General features: G+C 28.6%; 2 protein-coding genes across 2 annotated transcripts; both read left to right on the forward strand.

Moving 5' to 3' along the window:
* Positions 1-2,358: 2,358 nt before the first annotated feature.
* LOC145188307 (uncharacterized) lies at positions 2,359-8,629 on the forward strand. Its single transcript, XM_080064894.2, has 2 exons — positions 2,359-2,473; positions 6,661-8,629. Exon 2 carries the CDS (start codon positions 6,765-6,767, stop codon positions 8,598-8,600), a length of 1,836 nt encoding a protein of 611 aa, XP_079921020.2. The 5' UTR covers positions 2,359-2,473; positions 6,661-6,764; the 3' UTR covers positions 8,601-8,629.
* Positions 8,630-22,019: 13,390 nt separating this feature from the next.
* Positions 22,020-23,462, forward strand: LOC149891662 (uncharacterized). The gene is made up of 2 exons (XM_090079533.1): positions 22,020-22,177; positions 22,344-23,462. The coding sequence occupies exon 2, from the start codon at positions 22,378-22,380 to the stop codon at positions 23,179-23,181; it is 804 nt and encodes a 267-aa protein (XP_089935659.1). The 5' UTR covers positions 22,020-22,177; positions 22,344-22,377; the 3' UTR covers positions 23,182-23,462.
* Positions 23,463-25,920: the final 2,458 nt, after the last annotated feature.

Consider the following 25,920-nt stretch of genomic DNA (forward strand, 5'->3'; position numbering starts at 1 on the left):
CATCGTCAGGAAAATTAAACTGTGTTAACAATATTGATCTCCGTTAAATATAGACTATTGCTAGCAGGTTTTTAAATTGCAATTTATTTAGATGTCGAGCAAAATACTTTATTGAATCAAACGATAAAAAGAACATTTTAGGTGAAAGAAACAATTAGATGATAAAGATGGTGGCTTATAATGACGAAAATTATTTTCAAGCAACAACAATAAAAGTTGTTTTGCGACAAAAATTTTTACAACGAAAACAAGGCTTTTAAAATATCTGCCGTTGGATTAAAAGGAGGGTAATTACTCATTAAGCGATTGAAATGACTCTTTTAAAATTCGGATATTGGTTCCATGAATTAATTACTTCAGATATTATTAAAACATTATTGAACACATTTTCACGGTGCACGTTTCTTATTCGAAATATATGCGGAATTTGCATTCTATTTATTTTAGCTTGAAACATTACTTATTTTGCAATAGAATTTCTCTGAAATAAAATTAATGTTCTTAGATTAATTTAAAAGTCGAACATTAATCAAGTTATGTGCCAAAAACTTCATAATTGGAATTAATGTTAATCGATCCAGTAAATAACAAGAGCCGTTTAGCATAAATCCATATACTTATTACAAAAAGATAGTCGTGGTTGATGTATAATTTATATTTTATAACAAATTTTAGCTTTATAGTTCGTAAACGCCTAAGTTATTATTTTTGGTTAATTTGAAGTTTATATTTATTTTTTGAGTAAATATTTTTTTAATTCGTCATTAAAAAATATTTAATATAAAAGAACAGAAGAAAGTTTATTTAGCGGGACCAATTAACTTAGGTCTTATTAGGTTTACGAAGGTCTTATCTAAAGTTATACGTAATGCATTTTTCAAAAGATGAAATTCCAAAAGGCGGCTCCCAAAGCGCGCATTATTTCGGTATGAATACTTATCAGAGATTAATAAACGATATTTAGCCAAACATTTTTGTGCACAATATATATTATAAATTGTTATTGGCATCTTTTAATTGTAAATACTGAGTCAAGTATTTAAAATTCAAGAATATTAATATTATTCAGGTTTTTTACAATAAACAGAGCCTGAGGGCTCGATTATCCCACTCTTGCTAATATCATCATTTACTCGATATCTTTTACTATCTCAATTTGTATAATATTCTATTATTTCTCTATTACTCTACGGCTTCTCTTTTTATTTTATGATATACCTTCTCTTTTAATAATGCATGATAAAAAATTTTTTCTATTTTTATTTGGCATTACATGAAAATTTGGCATGATATGAAAAAATCCATTTCTTATTTTACTGTAAAACTTACTTATTTAAGTCACAGGATTTCAAAAATCGAATTTATGATTACAAATTGAATAATTATTTAAAAGCTAAGATATTTTTGCGATCTTTTCACTTTCGTTTCCAAGCCATTTTTGCCATTACATTTAAATTTTCTGCATCTTTTTAGAAGAACTGAAGTGGTAATCACAAACGAATTTGTGTAATCTATAAACTTTGAGTTTACAGGAGAAAAGATGTTTTTTTTAAAATAAGGAAATTTGTAAATCTACATAAGTTGCTGAGATAATCTTTTTATAAATCCATGTTTATGGAAACAAAATAAACTGCAAAAAAAACAGTCATGTATGCTTTAACATTTGTTACTCCTCCCTTTAAGATATCCATTGAATGATTATTATAAGGGTTTGTTTACAATCCTTCAGAGTTTAAGCAACGTTCAAGAACAAAACTATTTTCTTCAGAGAAATATTTGTGTACATTAAAATAAGGTTTCTTTGTTTCAGGTTGCGTAATCCAAAACCAACGACTTCTCCGTAACTCAACCCATAAGTTTTGGTTGAACTTTATTTAGCGCAAAAATCGTTGTTAAAATGATATAAAACTTTAAATTAACATTGGTGTTTCTATTTTCCCGCGTTTAAAAATCAATTGAGATTTGCAAGTTAATCAAGGTTAAAAAGTTCATAAAAGTTTGGATTAACTTTTGTAATGCAAACCAGTCAAATTTAATTACGTTTTTTATTAAATTATTTTTTTTTATATAACCACTTAACAGAAATATGTTAAAAATATAATTCAATGAGTTTTTTTTTTGTTCAACAGTTCATCTTCAATTCTGAACAACTTTATCAATTTTATCTCTTAAAACAGGTCAGAATGCGTTACGTATTTTTACTTTAAAGAAACGCGTGTTGGTTGAAAATACCAATATCAGTTGCAATATTAATTAGATATTAAGATCCGATATATTTTTGTCTTATTTTAGGTCCAATATTTTATTAAGGTTTTGCTAATCGCTTGCAATTTACTTTCTCAATGAGCTCTGTCAAAAGTTACCTAATCGCTAACTATTGATTAAAACCAGATAACTTTTAGTGTATCAACAAGCAGTCAGTTTCAAATTAGTTTCATCGAGTTTAAATCAATCCAAGTTTTATAACAAAAACGTAAGTTGCGTTCTTACTGTATAATTCGATGCATATATGATGTTTTTTTTTGCTTTTAATTGGTGTGTTGTTTTTAATTATTATCGGCGAAGCTGTAAACTTAAGTCGTTATTTTTGTTTAAAGCGCAATCAAATCACGCGCGGTAAACTTTCGCACTTTATTTTTATGAGGTTTAATCGTTTTAAAATGCAATCTATCGAACTTTAACCTATATGAAACAATTTTAAATTTATTTTAACGTTCATTTCTTTTATTTTCGTTTATTCAAAACGTGTCTCGTGTCATATGCATGCTCTTGTTTACTTAATTATAAAACTTTTAGCTATCCTCAATTCAGTTGATACAGTTTTGCGTCTCTAGTTTGAATAACCCTTGCTCTCATTACATTTCTCATAGTCTAAAGGATATACTAGGATATAACTGCATTCCACACATACTTTGGTACACGTCGAAAATTTGTAAAAAATGTAAAGTGGATCCAGCCACAAAGTAATAATAATAATAATAATAATAATAATAATAATAATAATAATAATAATAATAATAATAATAATAATAATAATAATAATAATAATAATAATAATAATAATAATAATAATAATAATAATAATAATAATAATAATAATAATAATAATAATAATAATAATAATAATAATAATAATAATAATAATAATAATAATAATAATAATAATAATAATAATAATAATAATAATAATAATAATAATAATAATAATAATAATAATAATAATAATAATAATGATGATAATAGCTACTAGTTAAACTAAAATGCAAATCTTGAACATGTTGTACAACTATATTTATCATGAGAAAGCGGTTTATTAACGGACAGAGTTTAATCCGGAAGGCACTTAAGTTCTAAATTCAAACAAATTCACTTTAAGCGAGTGCTCTCTAAAATCGTGAAATTTAGCTGTCAAAAATTTAACTATGTTTAAAAAGGGTTTTAAATTTAATGTGCTGCATGCAACAAGATATTATTTATTAATTTTGTAGCTGGAGAATTAAATTGACCAATTGATAAAATCGCAACATGTTTTAAATTGAAGGAAGGCCAGTTTAACATTGACAGTATGTGTTGATGATTTATTCAAGGGATAATTTTATGTATTTTATGAATGTATATAAGTTTATTCAATAAGATATTCCAAGCTTTGGTAAATCCCTTTACAACCCTGGGTCTTCGATTAATTCTTTTGAATGAGATCATCAGGTGAAATTTGATAATTAAGTCTTCTGGCGAGGTGTAAAGGTATTGTCGTTGTAAATTCTATATTTTTTAATTTAACAATAAAAGACGCTTCCAATATTTTATCAAGCATTCTAAAATCACTGACATAAGTTAGCATAAAAACGGTAAAATATATATATATATTCAAATAAAGTTTTGCTTCAATCGAAAATAAGATTTTCATGAGCTGGAATATATTTCATCTGACGCTCATTTTCTTACGCTCGGAAAAAACAGTTATTATGTTTGATTTAAATTCCTGATAAAATGCTCATCAGTTTATTTCATTCACGCCAACACCATATCATGAAAATCTTTTCAATTAGTTCTTTTGTTAACAAATGCATACATCGTAAGAAAATCTTTTGTTAAAAATTAGGGGTGGAGAAAAAATATATTATATACACTGGTTTTAATCTTTGAAATAAACTTAGCCAGCTAAATCCCTTTATACGCAAACGACTCAGCTTAAGTTATCCTTTGCAGATGTCTTTCCCTTTATACTTAAGATTTTAACGTTTACCAACTATAGATTTATAGCAATTGATAATTAATTTCTTCTTTATGTAATCTTAATAAAAAATTTTAGATTTTAAACTATTACATAATCGCTTCATAAGAAATAAGCATAACATTTGCAATGCGCATATATATATATATATATATATATATATATATATATATATATATATATATATATATATATATATATATATATATATATATATATATATATATATATATATATATATATATTTATACACACACACACACACACACACAATTATACATACATAAACACACACAAATACACTTACACATAGAGAAATTTAAGTTAAGTCCAATTTATTAAATTTTTTTAATATGTATGGAGGAGTACTTTTTAAGTATAAGTAAACGAGTATTCGATATTGCTTAAGTGAGAGTCGCTATCTATAACGCGTTTTAATAATTTTGACTGCGAGTTTTTATCTATGAACTGAAATAAGTTAAATTATGAATTAATTCGAAATCGAAGTTTTTAACTAATATATTTAAACAATCAGAAACAAATTTTATTGAAAATCAAAGTTTATTTCGTTGTCTCGAGATTTTTTAAAAATGTTTTAATAATGTTAAGATTTATTAATAATGTTAAGATTTATTAATATTTAGTTTCATAGAATCCGTTTTATATATAAAAACATTTTTTTACATCAAAATTTAATTTTCGGAAAAAAATACAAAGATGATTAAAAAAATGAACTTTAAAACAAAGACCCAACCAAAACTAAAATTTAATTTGGTCTATTTTCATTGTCTTATATTTCCACTTGTGTCACAGAAACCCAAAAACCCCCAGAGTTTTCCAAATGCAAAATAAGAAACAAAGTTGTGTAAAACATTAATTGCTAGTTGTGTTGTGTACCTTCATAACACGGCCTGATTCTTGCTGCACTTGACTTTGATTGACGTGCTGTAATTGTTTTAAGCATAAAACTCAATCTTACATTGTGCGTTTTAAAATTTTTTCTTTTTAATCAAAAACTCTGGTGGTAATATTGATAATAATACTACTTTTGTCACTGCAACTGATGTTGGTAATTTTTGTTGTTTTTCTTGATGCAACCGTACACATTCATGTATGCATGAATGCATGCATACATACATGCATTCATGCATACATACATACATACATACATACATACATACATACATACATACATACATACATACATACATACATACATACATACATACATACATACATACATACATACATACATACATACATACATACATACATACATACATACATACATACATACATACATACATACATGCATACATACATACATACATACATACATACATACATACATACATACATACATACATACATACATACATACATACATACATACATACATACATACATACATACATACATACATACATACATACATACATACATACATACATACATACATACATACATACATACATACATACATACATACATACATACATACATACATACATACATACATACATACATACATACATAAAAACTTTTTTTTTTTAATGTTGTAAAGTTTTTGTGATTTTCGTAATATCGCCGATTGGATCATTTCAGCTTAACTCCGTACATATATTTGTTTTTAATGTTTGATTTTTAGTAAAAAAATAAATTTTTCACATTCATATTTGTTTGGAGATTTTTAAAGAACTGAAATAATTTCATTTGACTGCAATTAAGAAATTTTCTTTTTTTCTTTTTTTTTTGCTGTTTAATATACTAAAATATTTAATAAAAATGAATTAAAAAAATCAACTGCCAATCCCACTTTCGATGACCTTTTTCGATGTCTCTTCAGGTGGGGTTTAATAGGACTTTTAAAGATCCCAAATGTGTACATCGTTTATTTAACATTACGACTCCGCTATAATATTCTATTGTTCTGGATTTTAATTTCGATTATGGTGTTGAGGTTTGATTAAATTTTAATGGCGCAAAACAATATGTGCCAGCCTTTATTTTCAGCTAAAGTTTTATAGAATTGCCGTTTATCAAATTCAAAAAATAACCTCCCACTATTTTTGATAGTTGAACGTCAACAACTAAAGTTAAAGTCGGTTAAAATAAAAATCGAAAAATAAGCTACCATATTTGTTGCTTGTTAGTTGAAAAGCTATTTGAAAAATGACAAATTATTTGTTTGTGTCTCTGCTTTTCATCTTCGCATGTTTTATTGTTTCATTATTGATATATTTTTCTCTATTTATTTTTGATAAAATATAAATAGATTGTGATTAAATTTGAATGATTTTTTTACTATATTTTTACTCGACGCATGAAGAGATGAATATTTATATTTTCCTGGAGTTAAGATTTCAGTTATATTTCGTTTTTCTTCTAATTGTTTAACCCAAATAAAATGTGATTTCTTTGTTTAGGATTGAAAGAGTAGAAAATTAAAAAAAATAAAATAAAAAATAGCAGCTGTAACAAGCGAATAGTGTTAAAAATAACCGCCATCATCAATGAAGATATAAGAAAAATGTTCAACCTGAAAATCAGCATGTTGCACGTTGTAATGCTAGTCCGCTGCGCAATGAATGAAATAGTCGAAGATGGACATTTTTTAACGTGTCCTAGACCCAAGCCTCCAGAAAATGCTATTATAACTGAAGTTGTTACGTCGAGTTCCGCAATATTTGATTCTTTTGATTACCAAGAACATGACAAAGTATATTTTCAATGTAAAGATGGTTTTTCACATTATGAATTATCTTCAGTGATGTATGTAACATGCGGATCAAATGGTAAATGGTTTCCCCCTATAGATATTTTGGGAAAATGCATCCAAGATGAGCAGATCACACAATGCCGAGAGGGCTTTTTTCGTTGTCGAAAAAGCCGTAATTGTATTGAAAAACACAAAAAGTGCAACTGTGAACAAGATTGTGAAGACGGCTCAGACGAAGAAAATTGTAGCGAACGTCGCAGGTATTTTTTCGCTACGTCACGCGGTAAAGACAGTAACGGGGTCATAACCAGTCCCGACTTTCCGAGAAGTTACCCATCAAATTTCTCTTGTACTTATATTTTTCACACAATGAAAGATCATCGTATAGAGTTATTTTTTGAAGAATTCAACCTCCCCAACAAGTCTTTCGGTGAATGCACGGATCATATAACAATTAATGGACTACACTCAAAATATAGCACACAACGCTCTAGTTTCGGAGATAAAATATGTGGCAATGATCTATATTTTAAATTTATGTATTCAAATAAAACAAGATTAACGATCAAAGTAGTATTGGGAAACATAAATCTTAAACTCAAGGACAAGAGTCCTAAAGGATATTCCTTGATATGGAGAGTTCATACTAAAGAATATGTTAAAAATAGAGTAGCTGAAAAACTCGGTAACAAGATTTTTACAAAAAATGAAACAACTTTAAGTTCTGAAAGCTTGTATACAATTTTTACTCCAATCGCAATTACTGCTTTGCTTCCGTTATTTCTAATAACTTTCTTATGTTTTCATAGAAAAGCGAAAAACAATAAAAAACGAGAATCTAATAAAAAATGTGAAGCTAGAGAGGAAAATAAACCGATTGAGAAATGTACAAATAATGAAAAAAAGTTCTTGAATGCAGAACATTTAGAGAAGAAATACAAAGATTTTGTATTTAATAAAACAAACGGATCTTTGTACAACTCGTTCAAGGGAAATCACATTAAAAACTCAGAACAAATAAATACTCAAAGAGAGCTTTGCCACCTCCCTCAACACGAGTTTATTAAGCAATCCTTTAACAACTCAAATACTCGTTCAAACTCTGAAATATCTTCCGACGACATGAGATATGTTAAGTCTTACGATCTTCAGGTCAATCATGATCACTTAATGAAAATAACACCTCAATGTAATTTTAGTGCACTTTCTAGTACAGACTCCCTAAATAAAAGCACCCACTGTTGGTGTAATCAAAATCCGCCCACTAGATTACTACCAGTAGGGCAAGAATATCCTAAATATGGGGAATTGCATTTAGACTTTCGATTTATGCTTCGGGATTATGAACTAAACAATAAATGCTGCAGTGACATAAACTATCCAATGGAAAATGATGAAAATATTGAACTTTCGGAGCTTTATAATCGGTATAGCTCACATAAATGTGAAAAAAAGAACTTAGACAATGTAAAAAGTAATTCAGATTATTCTTCAGCATTTTTAGACTATAAAAATAGACAGAAAGAGTTTCACATGGATTCTGATGTGGATTTACTCGCTTACAATCTTTCTGATAGTAATAATCTTAACAACCTTATATGGTCACGAAGAACCCTTTGTTGCGATTCTCGATTCTATAACGATTAAGTTATTTTAGTTGTTATATATATATATATATATATATATATATATATATATATATATATATATATATATATATATATATATATATATATATATATATATATATATATGAAGATTTTTTTATATAAATAATAAGAAACCATAATTTTGTGATATAGAAATAGTTTGATAATGAACCGTGTTTTGTGTACCGGTCCAAAAGTATCATTTTTTTCTAATTGTTGATAGTCAGTAAATTCTTCTTTAACAATATAAAAAATATGAATGATCCATAAACACACACTCTTACACAGACATTCACAGAGATGCACTCAAGGATATTGCGTTCTGCTTTGTCAAGTGAATTATAGCTATTATACTAGTATACTATGTTAGATGTTTTAAATGAGGGTGTAGGTAGGAAATCCATCCAGAATTCCTTAAATATGTGTAAGGACAAAAGATTTAAAGTTCAATGTCGATGATTAATCCAGTTAAGTTAAAAAAATATTTTTTGTCTATAAAAAGGCGGTGTAAGAATAGAACTGAATCCTTCATATCTGCTGTTCAAACGTCAAACAAATTAGGCTTGAGCTTTGCCATTATCTAGCGTGAACCACAAGATGAACCATTATGCTTTTTTTGGTGTTACAATAATAAAAGGGAATAAGCAGTAAATCCTTAAACTTTTGAATATCATAAAATTTGCCTGTAAGAACTCATCTGTACCCAATGGCGTAACAATGTTTTTTATGATCGTTCAACATGTTTTAAAGGCACCTGATGTTCTTTTCGTACAATATTTTAACACAATTTCCCTACACTCTCATTTTTAGCAAGCGTAGTTACAACATCGATAGGTAGTTTTTTAGCTTTGTAATTTTACCTGACTTAAATAGTTTCAGCAATCTTAAGGAAAACGTTTTGCCTTAGATTCATTATAAGAAATTTTAAATCAGCCTTCTTCACTCTTCTTCACTCTTTTTCACTCTTCTTCACTCTTTTCAACTCTTCTTGTTTATAGCACATTTAAAAACTAATCTTTAATAAAAAATGCAAAAACAAAATAAAAAAGAGTTTAAAGAGAACCATAATAATCATGCATAAAAAGCCATAAATAGAAAAACTATACATTTAAAAATAATATATATATAAAAATTATATGTCACAAACTTTCTTTAAAATGCTTTTAATATCATGTTTCTCGATAAAGTTTCTTAAGAAAAACGCTTTAGAAAAAAAACAAAAAAAAAAAAAAAAAAAACGTTTACTAGTGTTATTAAAGTTTTTGACAAGATGTCCGAGGACATAGAGTTGATGAAAAATACCATTAGGAGAAACTATATCTTAAACCACCAGGCTAAATAATTTTTTACATTTGTTTGATCCATGCAATTAATTCTTAAGAAAGACCTTTTGACCCTTCAATTGCACTAAAAGTGTTTTTCCAAAGTTGAGCTTCGCGGTTATAACAGTCGATTTCAAAAAAGAAATGTCCAAAACAACAAAGCATTAAAAACAATATATCTATAAAAACGGTAAAACATCATCTATTTGTCGACAACAAAAATGGCTATAACATCATCATATTGTCTACAATAATGTCTAAAGCAACGTTCAGTCAAAGCATCTGTCAAAAAAAAAAGAAAAATGGCCTAAACATCTATTGATAAAAAAACGTTTTCTTTATGAAAGTAGTAAAGGAAGCGAGATGGTTAAAACATGATTTTTTTAAAACTTTAAAATAGTAAAAATAAAGTATTCTTTTTTTTTTTTCTTTTTGTTTTCTTTTTGGTTTTTAGATCTAATTTGATTTAAATATCTGCCAAATATGTGGAGGAGTAAAAAGATCAAAATAGATGTTGAATACAAACTGATGGAAAGACACCAGTTTTTAAGAACGATTAAAAAATAATTTCTTTATCAAAGGATTTTTTGATTTAATAACTCTACTAAAAAAAAACATCAGTTCATATAATTCGCATAATTTGCATAATTTGCATTTGAGCGTGATTCGAATAGCTCATATAAATCTCAAATTCAAAGACACAACTAAACTGAACTGATTACACTGTCCCACAAAGTTTTATGAAGTTTTTCAACTAATAAAGTACAAACGAATACAGTTTTCATTTGTTACTTTGTTAGTTAAAAAGTACCGAACTCGATTTGACATTTGTTTTAAGATTTAGATGTGCAAATTTTAACCAAAGCCGGTGTCATGTTAATATTTTACTCCGTTGAAACTTTACTGCGCAGTAAATTTTTAACGCTATAATTTTACTGCGCAGTAAAATTTTAACGTTAAAAATTTACTGCGCAGTAAAATTTTAATGTTAAAAATTTACTGCGCTCGTTATTTTTTTACTGTCATCAAGAAAAGAAGAGATGTTAAAGTTTTTGGGAGGGGCGGGTAAAAATATACATGTTTTATAAAACTAAGGGTACTTCAATTTTTCTTTTAATGAAACTTTTATTATTTAATGCATACTTAAATGATGATTTACTTTCCAGGCCAGATTTTGATTCACTTTTTTATGTAAAGCTATGCATTTTCCCTTATTTTTTTTGCAACACAACAATTTGTTGTCTATAATTGCAAAGTTTTACATTGCCTTTTAAAGTTTGCCTTTTTTCCTCTCTCATTTACACCTTCAGGAAACTTTTTGTCATTCAAGTATTTCCTGATATCATGAAAGTTAATATTTTTGTACATCTTGAAAACACCAAAAAAATAAACGCCAGGAACTGTATATTAAAAAAGTCAGTAAAAAAATAACGATAGCAGTAAAATTCCAACGTTGAAATTTTACTGCGCAGTAAAATTTTTACGTTGGAATTTTGCTGCGCAGTAAAATTTTAATGGCAGTAAATTAAAAACGCTACACCGGTTTCTTTTTTTTTTATATGCACTATATTTATAATTTACTCAAAAATTAGTGTTTTGATAATGACAATTCTATTTGCATTAAATATGTACATGTAAGTTGCGATGTTAACAGTAATTTATCTATAATAGGAAAATAATGGATGCATGTAAAATAATTTTGTTTGTACAAGTTCAATAACATTTCATTAATCAACTGAATATCAAATAATCAACAGCAAAAAACGTTCAACATAAAATATTCGAGAGATAAAAACAATGGAGAGATAAAAATAAGTGTTTTATAAAAATCTCGTTAAGTATTGCATTATATTGCGTGTAAAAAATTTTTTTTTGTATATTTTAGTAGCATCCACGTCTCTTGAAAGTGTGTAGATCTTGAAAGTGTGTACTTATTAAGTGTGATCTACACATTTTCAAGAGATGTGGATGCTACTAAAATATTTTTAAAATTGAAGAGTTTTGAAATAAAATAGATATGAAATAAGCTAATTTTTTATTAAAACATAGCAACACCTTCTGGGTGCCCTTTGGAGCTCATACTTAGCATAACTTATATTTAGTTCTCTGCTAAATCTCCGAGGTCACTATACCAAGACTTTTGAAAATGTTTGAACTTTAGATATGAGCAAAAGGAAGAATAAAGTTTTAAAATTGCCAACGAAAATTGCCAACGAAAATTGTCAACGAAAAGATTGCTAAGAAGCTACAATACTATACAAATCATCAAAATTTTATAATATTTTGAAATCATTATCGAAAAAAAAGTTATTAAAAAAGTGTAAAACGGTCTACTTAATAAATGTATGTTCATTATACTATGATAAATGTCCTTTAAAAACCAACTTATTGTGATAAAGCTAATTATTTGAAATTAGTACTAATTATTTGGGTGGAAGTTTCATTTATCGATGCAGGCAAAAAAAAAAATTAGAAATATCTTCTTTAAACATCGCAATAATAATCGCAATACTGCATCATTCTTATTATCGTATCGGTCGCCGCGGTCTCACTTCTTTCCCTTATCAGGGTTTGATCGATTTTTGTCGGTGCAAACGTGATCCATCTGAGAATTTTTTTTGAGTGATGGAATAGACCGTCAAGAATCTTTAGGCTGATTTACATACAAAAACTGTTGTTTTTAAATTATAATTAAAGTAAACTCGATCCAGACTTCCTTGACCTTACAAGTCCTACAGAGTCGTTAGAAATCTGTCTTATTTGTGCAGCATGGTTTTCGAATTCCTAAAAAGAAAAAGAGCATAAGTTGAACAGCGTGAACGCTTTCAATTTTGTTTGTTTATTTTTCTAGCTTCGCAACCATGTGAGCTATGTCTTTGTTCTAAACTTTACATAACCTTTTGTGTTTTGTTATTTTAGATGGACCTTTTTTTAAATGGCTAAGCTAAAAACAAAAAGTTGGTCTGCGAAGATAACGCCGTTTTCTTTTCCTTTCTCTGTATGTTTTAATTGCAAGTCGAATGAAATTTAGTAATACTTTTTTTCCTTTTAGCTGAAGATAAGTTTTTTTGTTTCAGCTCTTCAGATCTTTAATTTTCTTCAAATATTCGGCTTATTCTTTAGGTCAGCACTATTACATATAAAAAGTTCACTTACATAATTTTTTTAAAACCGGAGCGTTAAATTTAGACAAGAGTCACGTGTTGCAAATATATCAGTTAGGTGTATAGATTTAAAGAGACTATATTTCCATCGAAATAGGTCTGAAAGGTCTGAAGTTACTCTTCGTAATTGTATTGCAGTCGACTCTCGATATCTCGAATACTTGATATCTCGAACTTTTGAGTATCTCGAACTTTTTTAGCGGTCCCATGGACATAACGTACTAGTTTAGGCTAAAATCCTCTCGATATCTCGAACCTTATTATCTCGAACTTTTTGGTATCTCGAACATTGTTTTCGGTCCACAGGGCAATTTTCTCTCGTTATCTCGAACTTTTCAACATTTTTTTTTTCAAAAAAGTTTTAATAAAATTTAATTTTTTTAAATTCCAATTTTCGAAAAAAAAAAATTTTTAATTCGATTTTTAAATTCGATTTTTTTTAAGAATCGAATTTCTGAAAAGTTTTCCTTTAATATATAATTTATTCTTTTTGTCAAACGCAGCAACATGCCGCTCGTTAAACGAAAACTCACGAACAAATCTATAATAGAAAAATGCAAGGCATTAAAAGACCTAGAGACTGGGATGTCTAACAATGAGGTTGCCAAAAAGTATGGAGTCCCAAAGAACACATTATCAACCTGGATTAAAAATAAAACCAAGTTATTAACCTCACTGGAAAAAAATGGCACAAAATCTAAACGGAAGAAACTTCGTAGTGGTAATTTCAAAAATGTAGACAAGGCCATATACACGTGGTTCGTTGCAAAAAGAAGTCAACAAGTACCATTTGATGGTACCATACTAAAAGAAAAGGCACTAAAATTCGCAGAAGCAGTAGGAGAGTTGGATTTTAAAGCATCTGATTGTTGGTTTCATAATTGGAAAGAAAGGTCAGTTAAATTTTGTCAAATCTTGTTCAATTTTAATATTAACAAATAGCATGTATCTGTTTATATTTAATTTATTTAGTTTTTTAAACGTGTAATTAAAATTCAATTATTCTGTTCCTATTTTTAGGAACGGCATCAGCTTTAAAATAATCTCAGGCGAAAGTGCCGCCGTGACAAATAATACGACTGCTTCGTGGAATGAAACTACACTTCCAACATTGCTTTTGAATTACAAGCTTGAAAACATTTTCAATGCCGATGAGTTTGGACTATTTTACCAGTGCCTACCAAACAAAACATACCATTTATCACGAGAAAAATGTTTTGGGGGAAAAAATAGTAAAGTCAGACTAACAGGCATAGCAGCAGGGAGTGCAACGGGAGAAAAATTACCTAAGTTTGTTATTGGAAAATCTAAAAACCCACGGTGTTTTAAGCACATTAAACAACTTCCTTGCACATATAAAAATTAGCTAAAAAGTTGGATGACCGGAGACCTTTTTACAGAATGGGTAATGAAACTTGACTCATTTTTTCGTGCTCAAGACAGGAAAGTAGCACTCCTGGTGGATAACTGTTCTGCCCACCCACACATTGAAGGGCTAAGCAACATCAACCTAATATTTTCCCCCCCCTAACACCACATCTGTCCTTCAGCCCATGGATCAAGGCGTAATACGAAGTCTTAAAGCTCATTATCGTCACAAAATTGTGCGTTTGTGTATCAAGGCTGTCGATGATAACGAACCCATGCCAAAAATTTCTATACTTCAAGCAATGAAAGATCTTGTTTCTTCGTGGAATGCTGTGTCGAAGGAGACTGTCATCAACTGCTTTAAAAAAGCTGGTATCAGCAAAACAAGAGTATTGAAGAAGCTGATGATGATCATTCTTTTAAATTTTTGACAGAAGAACTTAACCGTTTGCGAGAGTTAGATCCTCGTGCCGCCCAAGAAGATCTCTCAGCGGAATCTTACATTGGTTTAGATTGCGATGTAGTAACCACCGGTTCACTTGCTACTGATGCTGAAATCATTGCTCAGATTTTAGACCCTAATTTTGAAAACGACGATAATGAAGTTGAAGATAGCGTTGACGAAGCTATTGACGTCGAAGCCCCGCCACGCCCATCTGATATTCAATAAGAAATTGCTTTTGAAACAATTCAAAATGCTTCGCTATACAGCTCAAAATACGGAAATGAAATACAATCCCTAGCACTAAAACTTGAGGATTTAATGAAGATGGAAAAGATGGATAATTTAAAGCAATATCAGATAACAGATTTTTTCCAAAAGTTGTAGTTTTTGTTGTTAATGATTTTTGTCAGAAAAATAACTTGTTTTAATGAAAGTCGGGCAATTTTATTTATTTTCAACCCTTTTCTTGATATCTCGAACTCTCGATATCTCGAACTTTTTTTCCGGTCCCCTTACTGTTCGAGATATCGAGAGTCGACTGTATCAACAAATAATAACATTTGAAGTAGGAATTTCATTGGTTTGTCTTTACTGAGTTTTTTTTTTCAATCACACAAAGGATTTTTGTATCTATATTAGTATAGTTTTATCTATATTAAAATACTCTGTCATTTCAGAGTATTTTCTACTTTTCATTATCATTAATCTTCTTTATGGTATTTCACCCAAAGTACGTAAGTGGTACGTAAGCTGACTATGTTTTTTTTTATCTATCAAATGAATCGAATTTTTTAACTTCAAACTATTGAGTTGCTTATAAATTTGACTTTTGCATTTATAAATTGAAAACACGGTTGCCTTTGGATCTATTTTCATTTTGGAGAATAAGTCTTAGGGAATATTTGTTGAAGAATTTGATCCTTTGTAATTTCTTATCAATTTCTTATTTAAAGATGAACGAGTTAAAAGTGAAGTGTACGATTGTAGTCTCAAAGAAGGTTTTAGAGTTACTTTTTAAAATTTTAACAATAGAAAAAAAAAAGGTTTTTGTCGCTTAGATACAGATATTCTGTTTGTCATTTGCATAAAAAGAAAAAAAACCAAAGTTTTGTTTTGTTCTTTTGTTTTATTCAAAAAGGTGTAAAAAATGAGAACTAAAAAAAAGTAATTTTTCCACTTAAAGTTTTATCGATGATCAATTAGTAACTCTTATTCAGCATAAATACCAAAAAAATTGAGACCGAAAACAACATAAATCTTGATTTAATGCTTATTTTACTCTTAAACTTGGTGTACCTATGTCTATTAACCATAGCCTGGAGTTTTTTTTTCGCATAACTTTTAGTAGATTTGAAATCTTAATTCTAGTAAAAGATAAGCTTGGAAACCACTGCATTTTTCTAAAAGCTGCCGTGAAGTTGAACTCATAATTCTAAAAACACACTTGTGAGAAACATTTTTTTCTTTTAAAAAAAAAAATGGTTTAAGCAGAAAATTAGATGAATAAATCCTAAAAGTTCAATGAGTTGTAATAACTAATTTTTAAAATTCGTTGTTTTTTTTTTTTTACCTTTTCCAAATTTTCAAACAAAACTTCTTTGCATTTTTACTACTTTCAAATACAAAACACAGCCATCATTTATAAGAAAACGCATTCATCTTTCTTTAACAAAACACAAACTTATCCATTTCATTAAAAATTTTGTCATCTATCTTCAAGTCTTTTTAAGACCCCTTTAAATTTTTTTTTATCTGATGTTTTAAAAACCTGACTTAAAAAACTTACTTAAATTAAATAACCTACTGAAGTAAAATCTTTGAGGATATAATTTAGGGTAAAGTATTCGGTTCGTAAAATCCTTAAAATTTCTTTTATCTCATTGGATAAAGTGGATGAAGTGGAAAGATGATGAAGTGTACAAAATGGTCATTGGAGACCGGTTTAAAATGTTTTTTTATTTGTCACTGTAAAATTTGAATGGTCAAATTTCAACTACGTCATCATTAAACAATGTGTTATTTCAAACATAAGTATTTTCTAACAAAAAAATTTAATTTTCACTAAAAAAAAATTTGAACGCACTGCATTAAAAATGTTTAGGAACTTTCTGTTTAGGCTTTTTGTTTTCTTTTTCTGTTTTACGTTTTATTTTATTTTCTATTTAGGAACTTTCTATTTTCAAAAAAAATGAAAGTAAAATAAGACGTTGTTTTCACTTGGCATGGTTTCGTAGTAAAAATTGCTGAAAAATATCCGCTTTGATAATATTATACTAATTTTTAGCTCAGAAGTAAAATGTTTAAAAAAGATCTTTGTTCATCAAGTTTTGATATTTTGTTATTTTGTTTCTGTTTCAGTATGAAGTATTTTTACTGGACCAGTATGAAGTAAAAATACTTGATACAGAATCAGTATAAAGCATTTTTACTTACCAATCATCAGAAAGTTTTAATTTAAAATTTGAAACTTTAATAAAACTTACAAGCTAAAAGTTTTTTGAGTTTAAGAACTCTTATCTGTTGCTCATATTTCAAAGCATTATTTCACTTATTGCACACTTCATCAGAGGTAAAAGCCTCCCTCGGATTCATCAGGGCAAAGCATTAAGACTTTTAGTAATTTTAAAAATGGTACAAGCCATGCCACCCAGATTATGGAAGCTCGTTTTAAAACTGTGTTGTGAGCTAAAATAGTTTTTTAAAATTGTAAACAATTTTAAAAAACTGCCAAATAAAACTTCAAAACAATTTTGAAACTTTAGAATTTAAGTAATTAAGAATTGTCTGTGATAAAAAAAAAAGTTAATGAATACATAATTCTATATTATATCAATTAGAATTTCCGAAAGAATTTGAGTAGTAGCTTTTATATTTATAAATTAAGAAATATATCTCAAGAATACTATATTTCTAATTACCCTTCATTTGTTCTCTAAGATATTCTTTGCCATAGAAAAAAAAACAACTAAAAAATGAGTACGTAAGTTTACTTTTGAAATTTCTCTTACTGACTACTACGGACACTTGTAAAATAGTTTCAAGGGCACTTGGAAAATAACTTGAAAAAAGGTTCTTCGGGGACTTTTTTTTTTACATTAATAGTTATTCTGAACAGATTATAACACTGATGCTTTCGGATGAACTCAAATTGTTCCACGATTTAGTTTCTAAATCAACTCTTTGGGTCACATGCCTCATAATATTACTACGCTTAGGTGCTAGTTTACTAATCAATCATCGGTTTTTACCACGTGAAACAATGATTCTGAAACAACCATGTACTCAAAGGATAAATAATATTGAATGCATAATAAATATCATGTACAGTAAATATGACCAAATATCATCTGTACTACAAATAATAAATTAGAGAGAATCAGGTGAAAATAATCTGTATTTTTGTATAACAAAGTTAATTTTATGACTTAAAGTTACTAGATGGTTAATTGATAAAAAAAAAAAAAAGCTTTTTTTTATTAAGTTTTTAGATATCTTTTTAGTAAGATTAAAATAGCTTTTTAAGTAAAATAAATAAATCACCAGCAGAAAAGCAAATTATTTTGCAAGAAAAAAAAACACAAACAAAAAAAAAAAACGAAAGAAAATATAATGTAATAAAAAGTATAGAATATGTAACAAGAAAAAAAATTTTTCAGAATAATGAAAATAAAAAAATTATTAGAAAATAAAAACGAAAAAACAAGCCTGTACTATTAAGTTAAAATAGAATTATTCAAACCTATTTTTTAGAGTGGTAGGGATGGAGGTAAATGGAATCAGGGAATTACGGAACATAACTGCAATCGCTTTAGAATAATTGTCTAGAAAAATGTTATTTTTAAAATATTTAAAGACAGTATTCAGAGCTGAATCATTTGATGAAAAACCTGAAGGAAGATGAAGTCATAGTGGAAGCTTTTCAAAAAATTATGGAAACAGACAAAAGCATAAAATTCAAAATGCTTACTTTGGTATTTTAACTACTGCATTCTATCATTGGTTTGCGTGATGTATATTTTTTAACAGCAACAAACTCACATTAAAATTACTCTTCTGAGTTAAAATAAGCATTTATGGCAAAATTATTGAATTAAAACTATAGGTGGTAAAATTTAGAACCACTTTTACGGGGAAGTGAAGAATAACCCTCTAGCAATTCTCAATCCAAGCTAAAAGGCTGTGTAACATTAGAGGTGAATGTGTACATGTACTTGTTTACTGTAGCTATAAAAATATGTATGTGCTGCATGTATACAGTTTACGGTATATACATATTGCATACAAACTGTTTCTTTAGCCTGCAAGTTAATTTGCTTGATTTGCCTTTGTTTTGTTAAAAAAATGATAGATAAATGAAATAAACTAAAGATAGTTGATGATTATTATTTTTAGGAAATTCTCTCTGAGAGTTTTAACCAAGGACTCTAAAGATACACCATGTAAAGATACACCATGTAAAGATACACCTTGTAAAGATACACCATGTAAAGATACACCATGTAAAGCCTATTGAGAAGGAAAAAGTTAAAAGTTAAACTGCATTTTTTTATAAACTCCTTTAAACCGAAATAATTTAAAATTTTCCTTTTAATTGTTCTAAATTTACATAACAGAGGCTATCATTTTACATTTACAAAAAAAGAATCGGAAAAGAATTTTTTACTTTAAATCGGTTGGGCTGGGATTAAAATACTCCTATAAAAAAATGATTTTTAATTTTGCCTGTTTAATTTATTTTGCACGAATGTAAAAATAAATTTGCTATAATCAAAATGAATTTTAGGGTATTAGCTAATCAGTTAACTCAAACTTGTTTTCCCTATTAATGAAGGAAATTGTAAAGAAGAGCAGTGAGCTATGGTTAAGTATGAGAAGAGAATTTAATTGGAAAAGTTTTAAATATACAGGTCCATTCATATGAACCCAGTAAGCACACAACGTTGAAACAACGTTGAAATAACGTTGATCAACGTCAATCAACGTTGTTTCAACGTTGTGTGCTTACTGGGTATGTAAAAGCCTTTGGAAATAAAAAAAGTTCGAAGGGTTCGTGAGTAAGGAAGATTGTATATTTTACAAACACCAGTTGTGAATATAGCATCTTCCTCAATATATACCAAAAATCCTCCAGAAATCACCAAAATATATTTTAGGAAATACTAATAAATTACTTTAATCTTGTTTGTTCAAATTTAAATAATTTTTTAAAAAATGACCTATTTTTTTCCTTTCGCGACCTGTTCCTTCTTGACCTATTGACCTTTCATAAATATATGACCGCATGTAACTGAAGAATTTTGGCTCCAAAATTAATCATATAAATTGCAGAGCACATGGAGCGTAATGATTCAGCTTATTTTGTGTTATAAATTCAGGGATTTTTTAGATAAATCCAGTGGTCATCTTTTTCTTAACCTTTCTGGTTTTTTTGTAACTGCATATTTAAATCTTGTATGGAAAGAGATTTCCAGTCTTTTGTGAGAAGTCCTCATTTTCTGTTAAAAAAAAAAAATCTTTTAATCCAATACTAATTCGCAGAAGCCATTAAATACTCTTTCACTTTCTCCCACCATGAACATAACAGTATTTTTCAATAAGGCTCATATACAGTGCGTTTATTAAGTAACGCAAAAAAATCATAGAATTATATTTTTGACCAATTTTGACACATTTGTTTATAAATAATTATATAGCGCATATGTGGAGATTTATTTATTTTTTAGAAAAAATATTTTTTGTCTCTACGTATTTAAAACTAACATGGATTTAGCAACGCGCATTGAGATAATGCAATTGTTTTATGAAAATACAAAATGTGCCACTGCACCTCTCAGACAATTTAAAACAAATCATGGATTAAATAAAAAATCCATTCTCAGTATCCTCAATCACTAGATTAGTTGACAAATTTGCAGCAGCTGGGTCTGTTAACGTCCATCTCTAAAACGAAGTGGCAGTGTGTTCAATGCTCTGATCTTCTTGCAACTTCAATGCAATGATCCTTGTGGTGTTGCAACAACATCTGATATTTCAAGAGTAACTAGAATATGCAAATCAAGTGTTTACATTTTGCTGCGACATCATTTGCATCAATATCCTTACAAATTGTGTTTAAAAGGCCATAACAGCAGCTGACAAGATTGCAAGTGTCAATTTCTCAAAAAAAATATTGAAAATCAGCATCTCTTCCCGAACAACCTTTGGAGTGATGAGGCCTATTTTTACATGGACGGTTATGTTCTCAGACACAATTGTGTCATTTGGAGTGATGAAAAACCTTCTAAAACATTACAAAAGATACTACATGCAGAAAAAATTTGTGTTTGGATGGGTTTTACAGCCTCGTTTTCTTCGCAACCATTTTTTCTTTGAGGATACTGTTACAGGAGAAAATTATACAGACATACTAGAGACTCATGTTCTGCCACAAATGGGTGAAAAACGTAAATTATCCTCAACAATCTTACAGCACGATGGTGCACCTTCTCATTATTCATCGCCTGTTTGAGAAGTGCTGGAGGAGCACGTCCATGAACGTATCATTGGCCGTAGATTTGATTTTAATTGGCTTGCCCGACCACCAGATCTTAATCTCTTAGATTTTTATTTCTGGGGTGTGATTAAGTCAAGAGTTTATCAAAGAGGCAGTGTCCAAAATATTAATGAGTTTAAGAGAAGAATTTTAGTGGTCATATCTGAAGTATCACAGGATAAATTATTGGCTTCTGTGACCGACGTTCTTTATTAATGTGAATTGGTTATGCAAATTGATGGGGGTATTATTGAATATATAAAATAAAACCTCCAATAGTGCTAATAATTATGAAATTTTGTTGTATATATGTTTTAATAAAATGTTTGAGATATTGTCTATTTTTGCGTCTCGATAATACTTTATGAGAATATCAACTAACCAGATCATCTTTGATAACTCCAACTTTCTCCACTTTAATATTACAACCAAAACAGACTTTTAAAACAATATTTGTTGTTTCGTAAAAAGTAAAAAAGACTGGGAGCTAATTAGCAATTTGGTACTATAATCCTGTGAAACTGAAATCATGATAATTCTTTGTTTACTAATGCTTTAGGAAATATTTGGTCATTTGGGCGACACTCTGAGTTTCAGAATGAAACTGTGACGTAGTTCTAAGGAATTTATAGATATCCAATTTCCATTATTATTCGACAGCGAATGAGAAAATAAAAAACCGGTACAATTTTTCTAAAATAAACTTTATTCAAGAAGATTTCAAAGCAACCACAAAAGTAATAGGTGAGTTGGAATAAACCTACTTAAAATATATAGATAAAAGGTTCTGATTTTCATTGAAGAAGTTACAGTTTAACATTTTATATATGATTTTACCTGATATAGTAATGATTTTTCATAATTTCTTATGATTTTTAATCATTTCTTTTTATTTTTGATCATTTCTTAGATCCGCCGAATGCCATCACTGAGAAGTACATGAAATGAATAAAATAATTTTTCAATTAGTTTTGTTTGCCTCGTTTTATTTTTGCGATTTAACGTACCTTGAAAATGTGGATTGTGGTTCTTACGTTGATTACGTGAGTACTGATCATGAGGGTCATTTCCGTTACAAACCGCGAGTTATCAATCTGAATCGGTGTCGAGGCGTGGATGAGTTACTTGATAATCCTCAAAGATTTATATGTGCACCATCAAAAAATGGCGTAAAGAAATTCGATTTAGATGTTGTTAATATGGAGACGTTTGAACACAAACTATTAGTGATGGAGAATTACACAGAATGCGAAATGCAATGCAATTTAACTAGCAAATCGTGCAACACCTACCAAACGTTTAAAAGTGACACCTGTGAATGCGCCTGCAATCACAATGTATATTCTAAATGTCCTCAAAATAAGGTGTGGAGTAAGACTGACTGTAATTGTATTTGTTCCTCATCTCAAAGAAACTGCCATACTGGTTCACAATTCGATGAAAATGAGTGTAAGTGTAAATGCATAGCAACCACATGTCCGTATCCCAATCAGATTGTAGATGAGTTATCTTGTAATTGCGTGAACAACCCAAAAGCTGGTAATATGAAAGTAAATCTGCAATGCGAAAAAGATTTTATTAAGATAATAATCGCCCTAGTAGTCGAGGGAGTTTCTTTTGCTCTGCTCTTCGCTTTGTTGCATTTCTTTTATTACAAACCAAAGCTGAATGCAGCAAAAAAGCAAACTGTGTCTTTTGAAAACTCAGTCCATGCATATTGCAACGGTCTTCACGCAACTAACCTTTAGCTTGGATTGTAAATAAAAAAGAAGCAAAAAAGTATTGTTAACGTAAAACGTTGTATTTAAGATTTCCGAAAGACACCAAAACAATAATTGGATGAAAAAAACTAATAATTGGATGAAAAAGACTAATAATTGGATGAAAAAGACTAATACAAAATGAACAGTTTAACTATATAATTGTAATAAACATGTACGCGCATAAATAATACTTATAGCTTGTTTTTTTCAACTTTATACTAATGATAAAAAGAATAAAACAAAACATAAAGAAATCACAAATAAAACCATCGCCATTTCTTTTTTTTAGATAATTATACTCCACTATAGTAAGCTCTGTCCTGTGGCATAGCGAGACTTGGAGTGCTATGAAGCGAACTTGACTCTAGTGTTGCCTCTTCGTTTTCCTTCCAAATCAACCTTCTCTTACCCTAACAAGTTTTAGTAATAGCAAAACAAGAGCAATAATAATAGAATAAATAAAATAAAAACTACTAGTAATGATAAAGAGAAACAGTTTTTACAAGTCTTTTATGTTTACTTGTTATTAAAGATGTTTTCACCCTTAAAAGTCATATACATTAAAAAAAGTTAAACAAAAAAAATCTGTTAAACATATATAAAGTTTAAAACGTAGTCAGTCATAATAATTAGTCATAAAACGTAGCAGGGTTTCTTACAAACTTATTGTAACAACAAAGCATTGAAGCAATCGCACACTGATCTCAAAACGATAACTGTTGTTCAAAACGGTAACTGTCGTAAAAAATGTTAAGTTTTCAAAAATTAATAATTTTGTTCTTCGAAGATGATGGCTGCAAAGAAACTGGTTAAGTGCAATTTACGTTTCTTTAATTTTTTTTTAAAGAAAAATTAAATATCTTTTAGATATAATTCATTTATCTTCTAGATATTAATTACCAAATGCTGTGAACTAAAAGGTTTATAACACAACTGTATGGCAAGCAGCATTCGTGCCAACATGCAATAATTAACGACTGAAAAGCTGCTGATTTCGTCAAAAATAACAAAATGAGGTCATTTTTTTATTTTCGGATACCTTGGTTATAGCTTTGAAGTATTAAAGTTTTATCTTAATATTCTTATTATCAACTTCTTAACAATCCTCAATAGTTTAACATTTAAATAATATAATATATAATAAGTTTATATAATATAATAGTTTAATATTTATATAGCAATTATTTCGAATATACGGTGAAAAATGACTACTTTTTTCGTACAGAAATAAATTGAAACCATATCTATTTGCAACTTTTTTGATTTTCTTAACCTTTGACTAATTCAGCCTCCATCTCGTGGAAAACCAAATAAAAAATTTCCCGAAATTGTTATCTTTTAAATTTAAATTGAAATATGCTATCAGAAAGCTGTATCGTCATGATGTACAAATTTTTAGGTGTTAATCCTCGTTTGGCTGAAAGTAAACGCTATTAACGTTTGCTTTTCTCAAAAGTGAAACGATAATTTGTCTTTTAAAAATAAATTTTTTTAATTGCGTGCTATTAATTTCTCGACAAAATTTTTATTTTTCTAGTCGAACATTATTTTCGTTAAGTTCTTACTTAAAAATATGTTCTTACTTAAAATTTTGTAACTTAATCAAGATTATGTCAAGCGTAAAGCACCAAACTTTTCTTCTAAGGGGAATTTGATACAGACTTTTTAAACTAAATTAAGTGCGTGATCATAGTATTCACTGGATATGTTCACGTGATCATAGTGTTCACTGCTCACGTATTGATTTAAAATTTCCCTTTTCAATAAACTAGTTCGTAATACTTTTTTTTAAAGACTTTTCTCGAATAATCAATAGAATTATTTTATAGTCAATTCTAAAACCTATTTTTTATCTCCGGTATATTTTACATGAAATTGCCATCAACCTTTAGTAGTAAATTTTATACAATGCCATGTTTAGATCCTTCAAAACCTCAGGGGTTATGAGGGGAACTAAGCATGGTATGTTTTATACACATGATAGAAGAGGCCTCCTAAAAAATTTTTTGTGTTCATTAATTTTGATAAATTACAGGTGATCAGACCAAGTGTAGACAAATTTTCATTTAAATAACCTCGCAAAAATAAGGAAACATGATTTAATTTTTTGCTTAAATAAAGTACTTAGCCATACAAATATAAATAAGAAGTTATTTTTTGATGTAATATTCTTCAGCTTTTACCACTTGCCTTAATCTCTCAGAAACCTGAGTAAATGAAGCACGTATTTTTCAATTTAGCTTTCAGCGATGATACACATTGGTGAGAGGATGAACATGAGTTCCGAAATACTCCAAATAGAAAAATCTATTGGATTTAAATCTGTTGAAGAAGGAGGCCATCCCCCAGAATCCAACGCTTGCGATGTGAGATGTGACAATCTCTAAACGCTTTATTGATCCAAGGAACCATTTTTTCCTTTAATCGTTTCAAGTAAATATGGTGGCTTACTTTTACCCCATCTTCAATAAAGGTGAGGGATATTTTTTAATATGTTGAGCTTACACCTACATAAACCATGGCAGATGTTGGTTTTTGGCGCTGTTCTATAAAATTGTAAAAAAAAATAAACTAAAATTCTATAAGAATCTTAGTTTATTTTTTTTACAATTATCAAAATTAATTTAATCTTTTATGGGCCTATTTTTACTTACAACAGATTATCGGGTTACAGCAAATCATCTGCGTCTTCTGTCATTCCTGAAGAAATACATTCAAAGCTGA

This window comes from Hydra viridissima, unplaced genomic scaffold, assembly GCF_058129835.1.
Source record: "Hydra viridissima isolate aposymbiotic clone 2 unplaced genomic scaffold, HvirCarnegie_v1 scaffold_2, whole genome shotgun sequence".
Lineage (NCBI taxonomy): Eukaryota > Metazoa > Cnidaria > Hydrozoa > Anthoathecata > Hydridae > Hydra > Hydra viridissima.